Source organism: Cherax quadricarinatus, chromosome 4 (assembly GCF_038502225.1).
Source record: "Cherax quadricarinatus isolate ZL_2023a chromosome 4, ASM3850222v1, whole genome shotgun sequence".
Lineage (NCBI taxonomy): Eukaryota > Metazoa > Arthropoda > Malacostraca > Decapoda > Parastacidae > Cherax > Cherax quadricarinatus.
Genome location: NC_091295.1, coordinates 51,352,264 through 51,365,564, shown reverse-complemented (window position 1 = coordinate 51,365,564; position 13,301 = coordinate 51,352,264). Strand labels below are relative to the sequence as shown.

General features: G+C 38.2%; 1 protein-coding gene across 2 annotated transcripts in view; it reads right to left on the bottom strand.

Annotated features, from left to right (window-relative positions):
* Positions 1-12,818, bottom strand: part of LOC128684543 (DCC-interacting protein 13-alpha) — a 66,088-nt gene extending 53,270 nt beyond the window's left edge. For both annotated transcript variants that reach the window (XM_053770795.2, XM_053770796.2), the window contains exons 1-6: positions 12,575-12,818; positions 7,960-8,118; positions 7,436-7,510; positions 5,809-5,925; positions 4,157-4,279; positions 3,247-3,425 (exon numbers count right to left, since the gene is read on the bottom strand). In XM_053770795.2, coding sequence (XP_053626770.1) covers positions 3,247-3,425; positions 4,157-4,279; positions 5,809-5,925; positions 7,436-7,510; positions 7,960-8,118; positions 12,575-12,634 — 713 coding nt within the window. In that variant the 5' untranslated portion in view covers positions 12,635-12,818. The remainder of the gene's footprint in view (positions 1-3,246; positions 3,426-4,156; positions 4,280-5,808; positions 5,926-7,435; positions 7,511-7,959; positions 8,119-12,574) is intronic.
* Positions 12,819-13,301: the final 483 nt, after the last annotated feature.

The window sequence follows — 13,301 nt, the reverse complement described above, 5'->3', positions numbered from 1 at the left end:
TCAAAATATTCTCGCCATCTACCTAATACATGTACCTCCATCTCCCCATCTACTAACTCCCCTACTCTGTTTTTAACTGACAAAACCATACTTTCCCTAGGCTTTCTTAACTTGTTTAACTCGCTCCAAAATTTTTTCTTATTTTCATTAAAATTTCTTGACAGTGCCTCTCCCACTCTTTCATTTGCTCTCCTTTTGCACTCTCTCACCACTCTCTTCACCTTTCTTTTACTCTCCATATACTCTGCTCTTCTTATAACACTTCTGCTTTGTAAAAACCTCTCGTAAGCTACCTTTTTCTCTTTTATCACACCCTTTACTTCATCATTCCACCAATCACTCCTCTTTCCTCCTGCCCCCACCCTCCTATAACCACAAACTTCTGCCCCACATTCTAATACTGCATTTTTAAAACTATTCCAACCCTCTTCAACCCCCCCACTACTCATCTTTGCACTAGCCCACCTTTCTGCCAATAGTCGCTTATATCTCGCCCGAACTTCCTCCTCCCTTAGTTTATACACTTTCACCTCCCTCTTACTTGTTGTTGCCACCTTCCTCTTTTCCCATCTACCTCTTACTCTAACTGTAGCTACAACTAAATAATGATCCGATATATCAGTTGCCCCTCTATAAACATGTACATCCTGGAGCCTACCCATCAACCTTTTATCCACCAATACATAATCTAACAAACTACTTTCATTACATGCTACATCATACCTTGTATATTTATTTATCTTCTTTTTCATAAAATATGTATTACTTATTACCAAATTTCTTTCTACACATAGCTCAATTAAAGGCTCCCCATTTACATTTACCCCTGGCATCCCAAATTTACCTACTACTCCCTCTATAACATTTTTACCCACTTTAGCATTGAAATCCCCAACCACCATTACTCTCACACTTGATTCAAAACTCCCCACGCATTCACTCAACATTTCCCAGAATCTCTCTCTCTCCTCTACACTTCTCTCTTCTCCAGGTGCATACACGCTTACTATAACCCACTTTTCACATCCAATCTTTATTTTACTCCACATAATCCTTGAATTTATACATTTGTAGTTCCTCTTTTCCTGCCATAGCTTATCCTTCAACATTATTGCTACTCCTTCTTTAGCTCTAACTCTATTTGAAACCCCTGACCTAATCCCATTTATTCCTCTCCATTGAAACTTTCCCACCCCCTTCAGCTTTGTTTCACTTATTATTACAAATTATTATAATCATAATAAAAAAGAAGCACTAAACCCACAAGGGTCATGAATAGCTATAGATAGAAGGCATATGAAAGGAATATTTTTCTACAGTTAAGTAACTGGTGTTTGACTAGAGAAAACGTAATTCTTCTCACAATCTTCCCAACCAGTCTGTAAACAAATCTCATATTCATGTCAATTTTTATACTGTGGGTGTATCATGTTTATATGTTATGCAGCCTGTTTATCATATAATTTTGAAAAATATCATAGATGGATTAATGGAAATGTTTATAGTAATGTAATATACGGCATTTTAGCGCCCAAGAGATTATTATATGGTGTTGAGTAGAGAGACTCTTATTGATTTTAATGTGTACCTGCATGCCAGCACAGTGAATAAGTATATTTAGGTACAGGTACGGGAGAGGGGTGGGATTAAATTATGGGGAATTAAATACAAAATGGGAAGTGACACAGTTACTTTTTTGCTGATGATACTGTGCTTATGGGAGATTCTAAAGAAAAATTGCAAAGGTTAGTGGACGAATTTGGGAGTGTATGTAACGGTAGAAAGTTGAAAGTGAACATAGAAAAGAGTAAGGTGATGAGGGTATCAAATGATTTAGATAAAGAAAAATTGGATATCATATTGGTGAGGAGGAGTTTGGAAGAAGGGAATGTTTTCAGATACTATTTGGGAGTTGACGTGTCAGCGGATGGATTTATGAAGGATGAGGTTAATCATAGAATTGATGAAGGAAAAAAGGTGAGTAGTGCACTGAGGTATATGTGGAGGCAAAAAATGTTATCTATGGAGGCAAAGAAGGGAATGTATGAAAGTATAGTAGTACCAACACTCTTACATGGGTGTGAAGCTTGGGTTGTAAATGCTGCAGCGAGGAGGCGGTTGGAGGCAGTGGAGATGTCCTGCCTAAGGGCAATGTGTGGTGTAAATATTATGCAGAAAATTCGGAGTGTGGAAATTAGGAGAAGGTGTGGAGTTAATAAAAGTATTAGTCAAAGGGCTGAAGAGGGTTTGAGGTGGTTTGGTCATTTAGAGAGAATGGATCAAAGAAGAATGACATGGAGAGCATATAAATCTGTAGGGGAAGAAAGGCAGGGTAGGGGGTCGTCCTTGAAAAGGTTGGAGGAAGGGGGTAAAGGAGGTGTTGTGGGCGAGGGGTTTGGACTTCCAGCAAGCGTGCGTGACCGTGTTAGATAGGAGTGAATAGAGACGAATGGTATTTGGGACCTGACGAGCTGTTAAGAGTGTGAGCAGGGTAATATTTAGTGAAGGGATTCAGGGAAACCAGTTATTTTATACAACCAGACTTGAGTACTGGAAATGGGAAGTACAATGCCTGCACTCTAAAGGAGGGGTTTGGGATATTGGCAGTTTGGAGGGATATATTGTGTATTTTTATACGTATATACTTCTAAACTGTTGTATTCGGGGCACCTCTGCAAAAACAGTGATTATGTGTGAATGAGGTGAAAGTGTTGAATGATGATGAAAGTATTTTCTTTTTGGGGATTTTCTTTCTTTTTGGGTCACCCTGCCTCGGTGGGAGATGGCCAACTTGTTGAAAAAAGAAAAAAAAAGGTACACGTAAGTATAATTATTAGAGTATATATAAAGTATGCAATAACTTTAAAACACTTGAAATTCTGGAAAAATTCTGAAAAAAAATAGATGTGCTCATGAAGAATGTAAACAAACCGGGTGGGGCTTGCCATATTTGAAAGACTGCTTGCCGTATAGCAAATTTTGGTCATAATTTGAAATCGCCGTATTTGTGGAACGCCATAAAGCGGGGCCCTACTGTACAAGATTATTCAGTTGTTTCCTCTAACAGATATGTAAATTATGAAAGATTTGTATTATATGTTATGAAGTACAAGGTTAAGACTGTCAAATCCTAAAATGTTCTCTCATTGTTTTTCCTTCATTCATCTACATCTAATTTATTAACGTGAGATGTAAAACCTAAAAAATCAGTCCACCATATCACAGAAGAGGAAAAATGAAACTCACCTCTTGACACATACAGAAATATTAGCAAGGAAATCCTCTACATCAGAAGCAGCTAGTGTGTCACGTCCCATGTTGTAATGTGCTCGTGTAGCTACCAAAAGCCCTAACATGGGCTCAAGCAAGGCAGCCTTACGAGAGTACTGCAGTAAATTGAGTTTGGAGTAGTAATGAAGGGCCATCTGCAAAAAAAAAAAAAAATAGTATAATACTCATATAATGTACATACTACAGCTGGAGAAACTTATGTCAGAAATTGTCATCTCTGAAATATGACAATTTCCTTCACTAAGACATATAGATGTTTTTTTACTGAAAATGAAATGATATTTACTTCAATAAAAAAAAAAAAATAAAAAGGTGTTTTGCTCACATTCCTCCACACTCACAACTGGACAATTTATGATTCTATTTACTTCAATAAAATAATGTAAGGTGTGTTATCTAAGCAATATATTGTAAAGGTGTTTTGCTCACATTTGTGACAGACTTTAATTGAAACTAACTGAAACTGATATACACAGCCTACACTGAACAAGTCTCCGATATAAAATATTTTTTTTTACTCTTTTATAAGGCAAAACTCTAAAATTCACCTCTAAAGAGAACAAAAAAAAAAATATATAGAAAAGAACTGAAGACATAAAATTCTGTGAAAGTCTCACCATTTTTACAATTCTTGTGCCTGATACAAGTAGTTGATAACCCTACTTCAAAATAGGTTATAACAGCAAGCGGTCAGTAAATCTCACTTCATAAAAATGGCTTTTTTTTAAGTACAAATATACATGTAAAAAAATCTTGATACATACTGAATTGTATTTTGTTATTCTGTGCCTGAAAAAAAAAAAAAAATTATCACAAAAATAACTAACCATTTTTCAAAACTAAATGCATGTAGGAAATCCATTACCTGATGGAATTTTTTTTTGGACACATACACTTCCTCGTTGGATTCTCTGTACTCCTGTTCAGGATCTCGTCGACGGCATCGACTATACCGTGTGACTGCCCTCTCTAAGTCCAAGCCTGCATTCTGTAAAAAAAATATTAATTTCACATGAGTAATAAAATTCAGAGAGAAAGTAACTACTGGGTATTTTATAATAAACAAATAAAAAGTTGCCTAAACCTTATTTGAGGCTGTCCCTGGTATAACTGCTACTTGCAGTATATATGTTACTTTCAGAATCACCACAAGTATTACACTGCAAAAATTATGAAAATATAGATTACATAATAAAGTATGTGGTGCAATTATTTTTGAGAGTTATGGGTAAGACTAAGTTGAAATGCAGAGAAACAAGAAGGATTCAGGAAGAGCTGGGGATGTGCAAACCAATATTTACAGTGAAACATATAAGAAAACAATACCTAGATAAAGGTATGGCACTGCTGGTCACACTGGACTAAGAAAAAGCATATGACAGGGTGGACAGTTAAGCACAATGGCAGATATGGCATATAAGGAGTAGGTTACTATATGCAGTAATGAGATTTAACACAGAGTAAAGCACAGGTCAGAATACAAAGAGTCGGGGAACTATTTTCCAATATAAGTAGGCCTTAGACAATAGTGTGTGTTGTCACCATAGTTTTTAACATATTTATAGAAGTGGTTATAAAAGAAGTGAATGCAAGAGTGTTGAAAAGGGTGAAACATTAAAACATAATAATTTGAAACAAAGTAGGAGTTATCACAATTTCTCTTTGCTGATGATATAATTCTTTTGGGATATTCTGAAGAGATATTACAAAAGTTGGAAGAGGAATTTAGTAGGGTGCATGTGTGAGTGTTTGATAAGAGTGGATGCAAATGGTTTTTGGGACTTGGCGAGATGTTAAAATACGAGCAAGGTATAACTTGTGAAGGGATTCCGAAAAACTGGTTATCCAGACTCGAGTCCTGGAGGTGGGAAGTACAGTGCTTATACTCTGCAGGAGGGGTTGAGATATTGCAGTTTGGAGGAGTGATTTGAAGTGCGATGTTTCTGCACACTTTCTGTATGATGATGAATGAGTATTCTGTTTTTTGTTTTTTTTTTTTGGGGGGGGGCTCACCCTTACTCAGTGGGAGATGGTCAGTGCTTAAAAAAGAATAGAATATTATTTAAATATGCAGTGCCATTCTGGTATATGAAGCAAGGTGATAGATAGATAAAGTAGCATTCTCAAGTTGATGTGTGTAACCTGGATGTATTTGGTAGTGTGAACTCTTGTGAACATCCCTTATCTTTAATTAATTAAATTTTTAACTTCAAAACGTAAAAAAATTAAGACTGAAGCATGATCATTTGTCAAAACTGCATTAACAGAAAAGAAAGAAAGACTCTCTGACCGGGGATTCAATCCCACCCGTGGTATGGTTAAGAAAGAATTACAAGGCACAACTTCAGATCAAATTATTTGCTAACATATTATAGTACCTTATGAAAAATATAATGTAACAATGAAGGTATTTACAATGTGAACCACTACTGGAGTAAAGTACCTTAAATGTCGAGCAAGTGATGCTTTCCTGTGCACTTGCAAAACATACAGTGGCACTATATTTATAACACTTGCCTGATAAAGTGTTGCCATGGTGTCCATCTCATGTAATTCTGTATCAATGAATCTTGAGAGTGGATACACTGACCCATCAGCAATCTGTGTTGCTACTATATGCTCCCATGAGCTCATCTGCAAACATCAGAGCTACTTATAGAAAATTAAAATACACAATAACACAAAAGTTTATCTTAGGACCCTTAATCACTGTTAATAGAAAATATACAAGAAAAATGGGAAAATTAAAATATGAGGTTTTCATGAGGGTACTGATTAACAAATAAGTGATTTCAAAAATCAATATGTAAAACATGCAATATAAACTAGTCTTAATTGTAATAAAATACTTCTATGAAGGAAATCACAGATTTGTTTAAAAACTGAATATGTAATTCATATTATGCTAGAGTTGAAATATATAAGGATTTACCATCTTGGCTACCCAAAACAGTTTGTACTAATGCCTACACATAAACATGAATCCAAAGATTTACTTCTTAAGTCTCAATTAAGTTGATTCACAAAGATAAAGCATCAGTAAACATCCAGAAAACATTGGTCAGTAGTGCCAATTAAGCAAACAATTATGTAAATAATAATAAATAAATACAATAAATAATATCATACAAAATATATAATTCACACACTTTTCATTATACATGTAGTACAGTAAACCCTTGATATAATAGAATAATAGGGGGTTATCCAAGTGTCCATTAAATCAGTGTTATGTTAAAAATGGCATATTGTTATACAAAATTTAGTTACATTGCAATAAACAATGACATTAAAGGAATTAAAATTTCATTTTACACAACAGATTTTGCCCATTATTTTAAAGTCCATTATATCGAGGTCCATCATATCGAGGGTTTAATGTACATACTGTACACTCTTAAGTTGACATATAGTACTCACTTATTTCTGGTTTGGGGGGGGGGGGTTCAAATTTCAGCTACTGGCCTTGCCTTTTACTCTATACACAGTTTTATTTAAATCAGGAAAACTTATGTCAAGATGGAGAGAATTACTGTCTTAAGAAAATGCTCCTTGGAGTTTGTATTCATGTCAGCTCATAAGTTTCACTGTTGTCTACCCTCTAAAATTATTCTCTTTTCTTGGTAACATTCTGGTTCAAGCTGTCCTGAAGATGAGTGACTGCTCCAATCCTTCTATTGCCCTCACTTCCATTTCAAAAGTACAGCCTCTCCTCACTTAGCGATGTGCTTGTTTACTGACGCCTTGGACTTACGACGAGCTCTCTGACCAGTATTCATACCTAAATAATGTATATTAGAGCTGATTTCTTCTATTCCATTTATTTCAATATACAGTACACTACTGTATAAACATTTAAAAATATACCAGAAATGTTATAAATGGTGCAAAAGTGACATTAAAACAATATCAAAGATGGTTGACACAAACTCACTACCATTATGGTATGCTCCTCACTTAGCGACGAATTCATTTAATGGCATGGTCTTAGGAACAGAAATCTGTCGTTAAGTGAGGAGAGGCTGCAATTAGATCCATTTTTATTAAATGTTTTTAAGCACCTACCTTAGTTAAAAAGATAATAATTTTCCCTCAATTATAGTTCATATCTCTGTCTGATTTGATAGCTTTATAATCATCTTACCTCTGAAATATGTGAAGCGAACTTCTCAAGTGTTGAGGACACCACACCTTCATTGTCATTGTCTACTGCAAATTTCTGAAAAAGAATAAAAACTAAAATAGTTAATAATATTAGCACTGTACCATTATCCTCAGTATTTATCTGATATATCAAAACATGAATCATAACATTTTTTAATAAAAACTCTTAATGAACAAAGAAAAACTTGTAATTTTAGAAGTGTGATGGAACATAAGAAATTCATGAGCTACCCAGTAAGCTAATGGCTCTGAATTTGTGTAAAAACAATTACAAATTAGCATGCTTACCTATAAATTATATCAAATAATTAATCAAAGCTAAAACTATAACAGAAAGCCATTCAAGAACTTGGTGTTTTAATGTATTCCATAATAAAACTATTTGTAGAATTACACATCTTAAGAATTAAGCACACACAGACAGTGTACTTAGTACCATACAAATTGAACAAGGAAAAGGATAAATGTACAGAGCACTGTGCTTGAACAAAAACCAAAACTTACAACCGACTTGTATGCTTTCAAATGTTTGGCCAAATCTTGATATGCTGATGTAAGCTGATTATGGGCAGCCACCAGCTTGGATGAGAGTTGGTGTAAGATTGTGACATAATCTCGTAGAGCTCGAGCATCTTCACTCGCCACCCCTACCAGGGAGCGCACCTAGTTTTCAAAAACAAAATACTGCATTGTACTTTAAGTTATAATCCATGCCTAAAAAAAATTCATATGGGAACTGCTCCAACAGTGTTTCAATTGTCACACTACCACTACAGTAATGTGCTGCCTATCTAATTTACCCAATCTACATACAAAATAGTAGAATAGAATACTCATGCCCTAAGCATTCTTTACATAGAGTGCTAGCTACTTTATTTTTTCCTATACATATATGTAGTTTCTATACTGCACATATAGTGTCCAGCATTATTATATATCTTAAAATCAACAGCATGCATCCTTTCTCAATATTAAAAAAATTTCTATGTACCCTCTTGATTACCTGTACAGTACCTTGACATGGGCAAGAGTTTGCAACAAAATGCAACGATGTTATTTCTTCATGTAAAAATAAAGAGAATAAAGATCTGATAAAAAAATAAACATTAGATAACTTAGGATGTTAATGCACACATGACTATGGGGGATATACAGACAAAAGGCACAAGGGGTTATATTGATACTAACAAAGGTCTCTTGATCCAAGGGACTGGAGCTATATCCCATCCCCCCTTTCTTGGATCAAACCTGATTACATCCCATTTCCCAGGCACTGTATGAACCCAGTAGATTTAGCACTTCCCAATGAATATAATAATGTATATGTAAAATAACTGCTGCATATACAATATATATGGAATAAATGCTTACTGAATTCTAAATAAAAATAACTTACATGTGTTGTCATATCATCACAAGGGAAAATTGGACAAGTATCTTCACCAGGTGCCAGATCACTCAAGCTGTGATGGATATGCGGAGCAGCAGGCCTCCAGCACCAACAGCTTGGTTGACCAGGCAAGCACCAGATGAGCCTGGCCCATGGCCGGGCTCCGAGAGTAGTGAGACTCGAAATTCTTCAAAGGTATATCAAAGGTATTACCAGGGCCAGACTCATGGAACTCTGTGTTCATCAAGAACTGCAAGAAGCCCCTATCACGAGCCTTTTCCATCCTATGGAGAGGGAGCATGGACACGGGGGTCGTCCCACAGTTACTAAAAACAACAGACATAGCCCCACTCCACAAAGGGGGCAGTAAAGCAACAGCAAAGAACTACAGACCAATAGCACTAACATCCCATATCATAAAAATCTTTGAAAGGGTCCTAAGAAGCAGGATCACCACCCATCTAGAAACCCATCAGTTACACAACCCAGGGCAACATGGGTTTAGAACAGGTCGCTCCTGTCTGTCTCAACTATTGGACCACTACGACAAGGTCCTAAATGCACTAGAAGACAAAAAGAATGCAGATGTAATATATACAGACTTTGCAAAAGCCTTCGACAAGTGTGACCATGGCGTAATAGCGCACAAAATGCGTGCTAAAAGAATAACAGGAAAAGTCGGTCGATGGATCTATAATTTCCTCACTAACAGAACACAGAGAGTAGTCGTCAACAGAGTAAAGTCCGAGGCAGCTACGGTGAAAAGCTCTGTTCCACAAGGCACAGTACTCGCTCCCATCTTGTTCCTCATCCTTATATCCGACATAGACAAGGATGTCAGCCACAGCACCGTGTCTTCCTTTGCAGATGACACCCGAATCTGCATGACAGTGTCTTCCATTGCAGACACTGCAAAGCTCCAGGCAGACATCAACCAAATCTTTCAGTGGGCTGCAGAAAACAATATGAAGTTCAACGATGAGAAATTTCAATTACTCAGATATGGTAAACATGAGGAAATTAAATCTTCATCAGAGTACAAAACAAATTCTGGCCACAAAATAGAGCGAAACACCAACGTCAAAGACCTGGGAGTGATCATGTCGGAGGATCTCACCTTCAAGGACCATAACATTGTATCAATCGCATCTGCTAGAAAAATGACAGGATGGATAATGAGAACCTTCAAAACTAGGGAGGCCAAGCCCATGATGACACTCTTCAGGTCACTTGTTCTATCTAGGCTGGAATATTGCTGCACACTAACAGCACCTTTCAAGGCAGGTGAAATTGCCAACCTAGAAAATGTACAGAGAACTTTCACGGCGCGCATAACGGAGATAAAACACCTCAATTATTGGGAGCGCTTGAGGTTCCTAAACCTGTATTCCCTGGAACGCAGGAGGGAGAGATACATGATTATATACACCTGGAAAATCCTAGAGGGACTAGTACCGAACTTGCACACGAAAATCACCCACTACGAAAGCAAAAGACTTGGCAGACGATGCACCATCCCCCCAATGAAAAGCAGGGGTGTCACTAGCACGTTAAGAGACCATACAATAAGTGTCAGGGGCCCGAGACTGTTCAACTGCCTCCCAGCACACATAAGGGGGATTACCAACAGACCCCTGGCAGTCTTCAAGCTGGCACTGGACAAGCACCTAAAGTCAGTTCCGGATCAGCCGGGCTGTGGCTCGTATGTTGGTTTGCGTGCAGCCAGCAGCAACAGCCTGGTTGATCAGGCTCTGATCCACCAGGAGGCCTGGTCTCAGACCGGGCCGCGGGGGCGTTGACCCCCGGAACTCTCTCCAGGTAAACTCTCCAGGTATAACTTAAATAACTAACTAGTCATTTGTTATATTCATTGGAAGAGCTCAACATGTAGGGATAAGAATTATTTTATTTACATTTTATGCATTGGTTGACATTTTGGTAAAAGTAGATGACTAGTACTACTCGACAGATTTCAGCCATTAATTAAAATTTAATTTTATAGCCGAGATATTTTTTTGTTGTGCAGATGCAAAAAAAAAAACAAAGTAATCTTATACAACCCACCTAACCCAACTAAAATAACTTAACCTTACTCCAGTCTGGAGTTTTGAGACTCTCTGACCACGGGTTCAAACCCCACCCGTGGCATGGTTTGTTAGACTTGCATCTTTGTATATATTCAGCCAGGCATACCAAGAGCATACCTGGAGAGAGTTCCGCAGGTCAACACCCCCGCTGCCCGGTCTGTGACCAGGGCTCACGGTGGATCAGGGCCTGATCAACCGGGCTGTTACTGCTGGCCACACATAATCCAATGTATAAACCACAGCCCGGCTGGTCAGGTACTGACTTTAGGTGCCTATCCAGTGCCTGCCTGAAGACAGCCAGGGGTCTATTGGTAATCTCCCTGATGTATGCTGGGAGGCAGTTGAACAATCTTGGGCCCCTGACACTTACTGTGTTGTCTCTTATTGTGCTAGTGGGAACCCTGCTTTTCATTGGGGGGACAAGTAACTCTCTCTCCTGCATTTTAGGGAGTACAGGTTAAGGAACTTTAAGTGTTCCCAGTAACTGAGGTGGTTTATCGCAGTTATGAGTGCGATGAAGGTTCTCTGTACATGTGACATGATTCAATATTAGACCTTGATTGGCTCAGACATGCTGTGTGACCAAAATAAATGCACTGTTTTCGGTAATATTCCCTAAAACAACAATTTGCAGAAGAAATACTAACTCCTTGATGTATATAGATTGAATGTTTACCTGGAGTTTACCTGGAGAGAGAGTTCTGGGGGTCAATGCCCCCGCGGCCCGGTCTGTGACCAGGCCTCCTGGTGGATCAGAGCCTGATCAACCAGGCTGTTACTGCTGGCTGCACGCAAACCAACGTACAAGCCACAGCCCGGCTGATCAGGAACCGACTTTAGGTGCTTGTCCAGTGCCAGCTTGAAGACTGCCAGGGGTCTGTTGGTAATCCCCCTTATGTATGCTGGGAGGCAGTTGAACAGTCTTGGGCCCCTGACACTTATTGTATGGTCTCTTAACGTGCTAGTGACACCCCTGCTTTTCATTGGGGGGATGTTGCATCGTCTGCCAAGTCTTTTGCTTTCGTAGTGAGTGATTTTTGTGTGCAAGTTCGGTACTAGTCCCTCTAGGATATTCCAGGTGTATATAATCATGTATCTCTCCCGCCTGCATTCCAGGGAGTACAGGTTTAGGAACCTCAAGCGCTCCCAGTAATTGAGGTGTTTTATCTCCGTTATGCGCGCCGTGAAGGTTCTCTGTACATTTTCTAGGTCAGCAATTTCACCTCCCTTGAAAGGTGCTGTTAGTGTGCAGCAATATTCCAGCCTAGATAGAACAAGTGACCTGAAGAGTGTCATCATGGGCTTGGCATCCCTCGTTTTGAAGTTTCTCATTACCCATCCTGTCATTTTTCACTAAGCAGTAGTCACAAACCTTAGCCAAATTACATAATATAAAATTTAATCTGGAATAATTCAATAAAGTCAAAAAATGAGAACATAAAATTTAATCTAGAATAAGTCAATAAAGACAAACAATGGGACTTGCTGCAACTGGGAGTCATAGTACTTAAGAAACGGGAGATAATAAGGTTTGATCCAAATTAAAGGTAACTCCAATGCCTCGGATAAAGAGCTTACACCCAGCATGGAGGCACACCTTACCCTGAAGGGCCCAGCAGGAACTAACACGAGCGTCACTTACCTGCGGGGAGTCTTCCAAGGCACTCTCCAGGGGCAGCTTGTCAAATGCCGGCGCAGCCATTGACAGGGATTCCTCAATGTTTCTCTCCCTTCTGTCGTCTCAGCAGCAGCAGCCGCAGAAGACAACTGCAGGAAAATCTTATGGTAGACTGCAGGACAAGGGAAGACAAGATGAGACGTATGATGCTGAGGTCTTCTTGTTGACAACCCTATCAGCTGACAGCTGCACCTCCTTCACATCTGCCAAGCTGCTCTTACTTCTCCCAGTATATACTATGGTTTTATGCTTTTTTTTTTCTTGCTTATTGTAAGTTTAATGTCAAAAAATTACAATGATATTTGAGGACATACGGGTGTTATAAGTTCACTTATATAGCATATGAAGTTTAACTTAGGGTAAATCAATAAAGTTGTTCTAGTTAACCATGAGAAATAAATGGATTTGGTAATCTCGGGTTATTATATTCATGGGGAAGCGCTAAACCTATGGGGGAGATAAAGATTATCACACTATAGACTATACACAATTATAGATTTACTTTAGTAATCTAAGTGATGAGTGAAAGCAGCCATAACATATTCTTCAGTACACTCTGAAGAATATGTCTGGGTTACTAACACAGGACAATTCAAGAATGCAAGCAGTTTGGTTTATTTTTTATAGATTTTTTGTATGTTTCCCCTAGAATGCGACCCACAACAGTCTTCTGACTTCTAGCTAACTATTT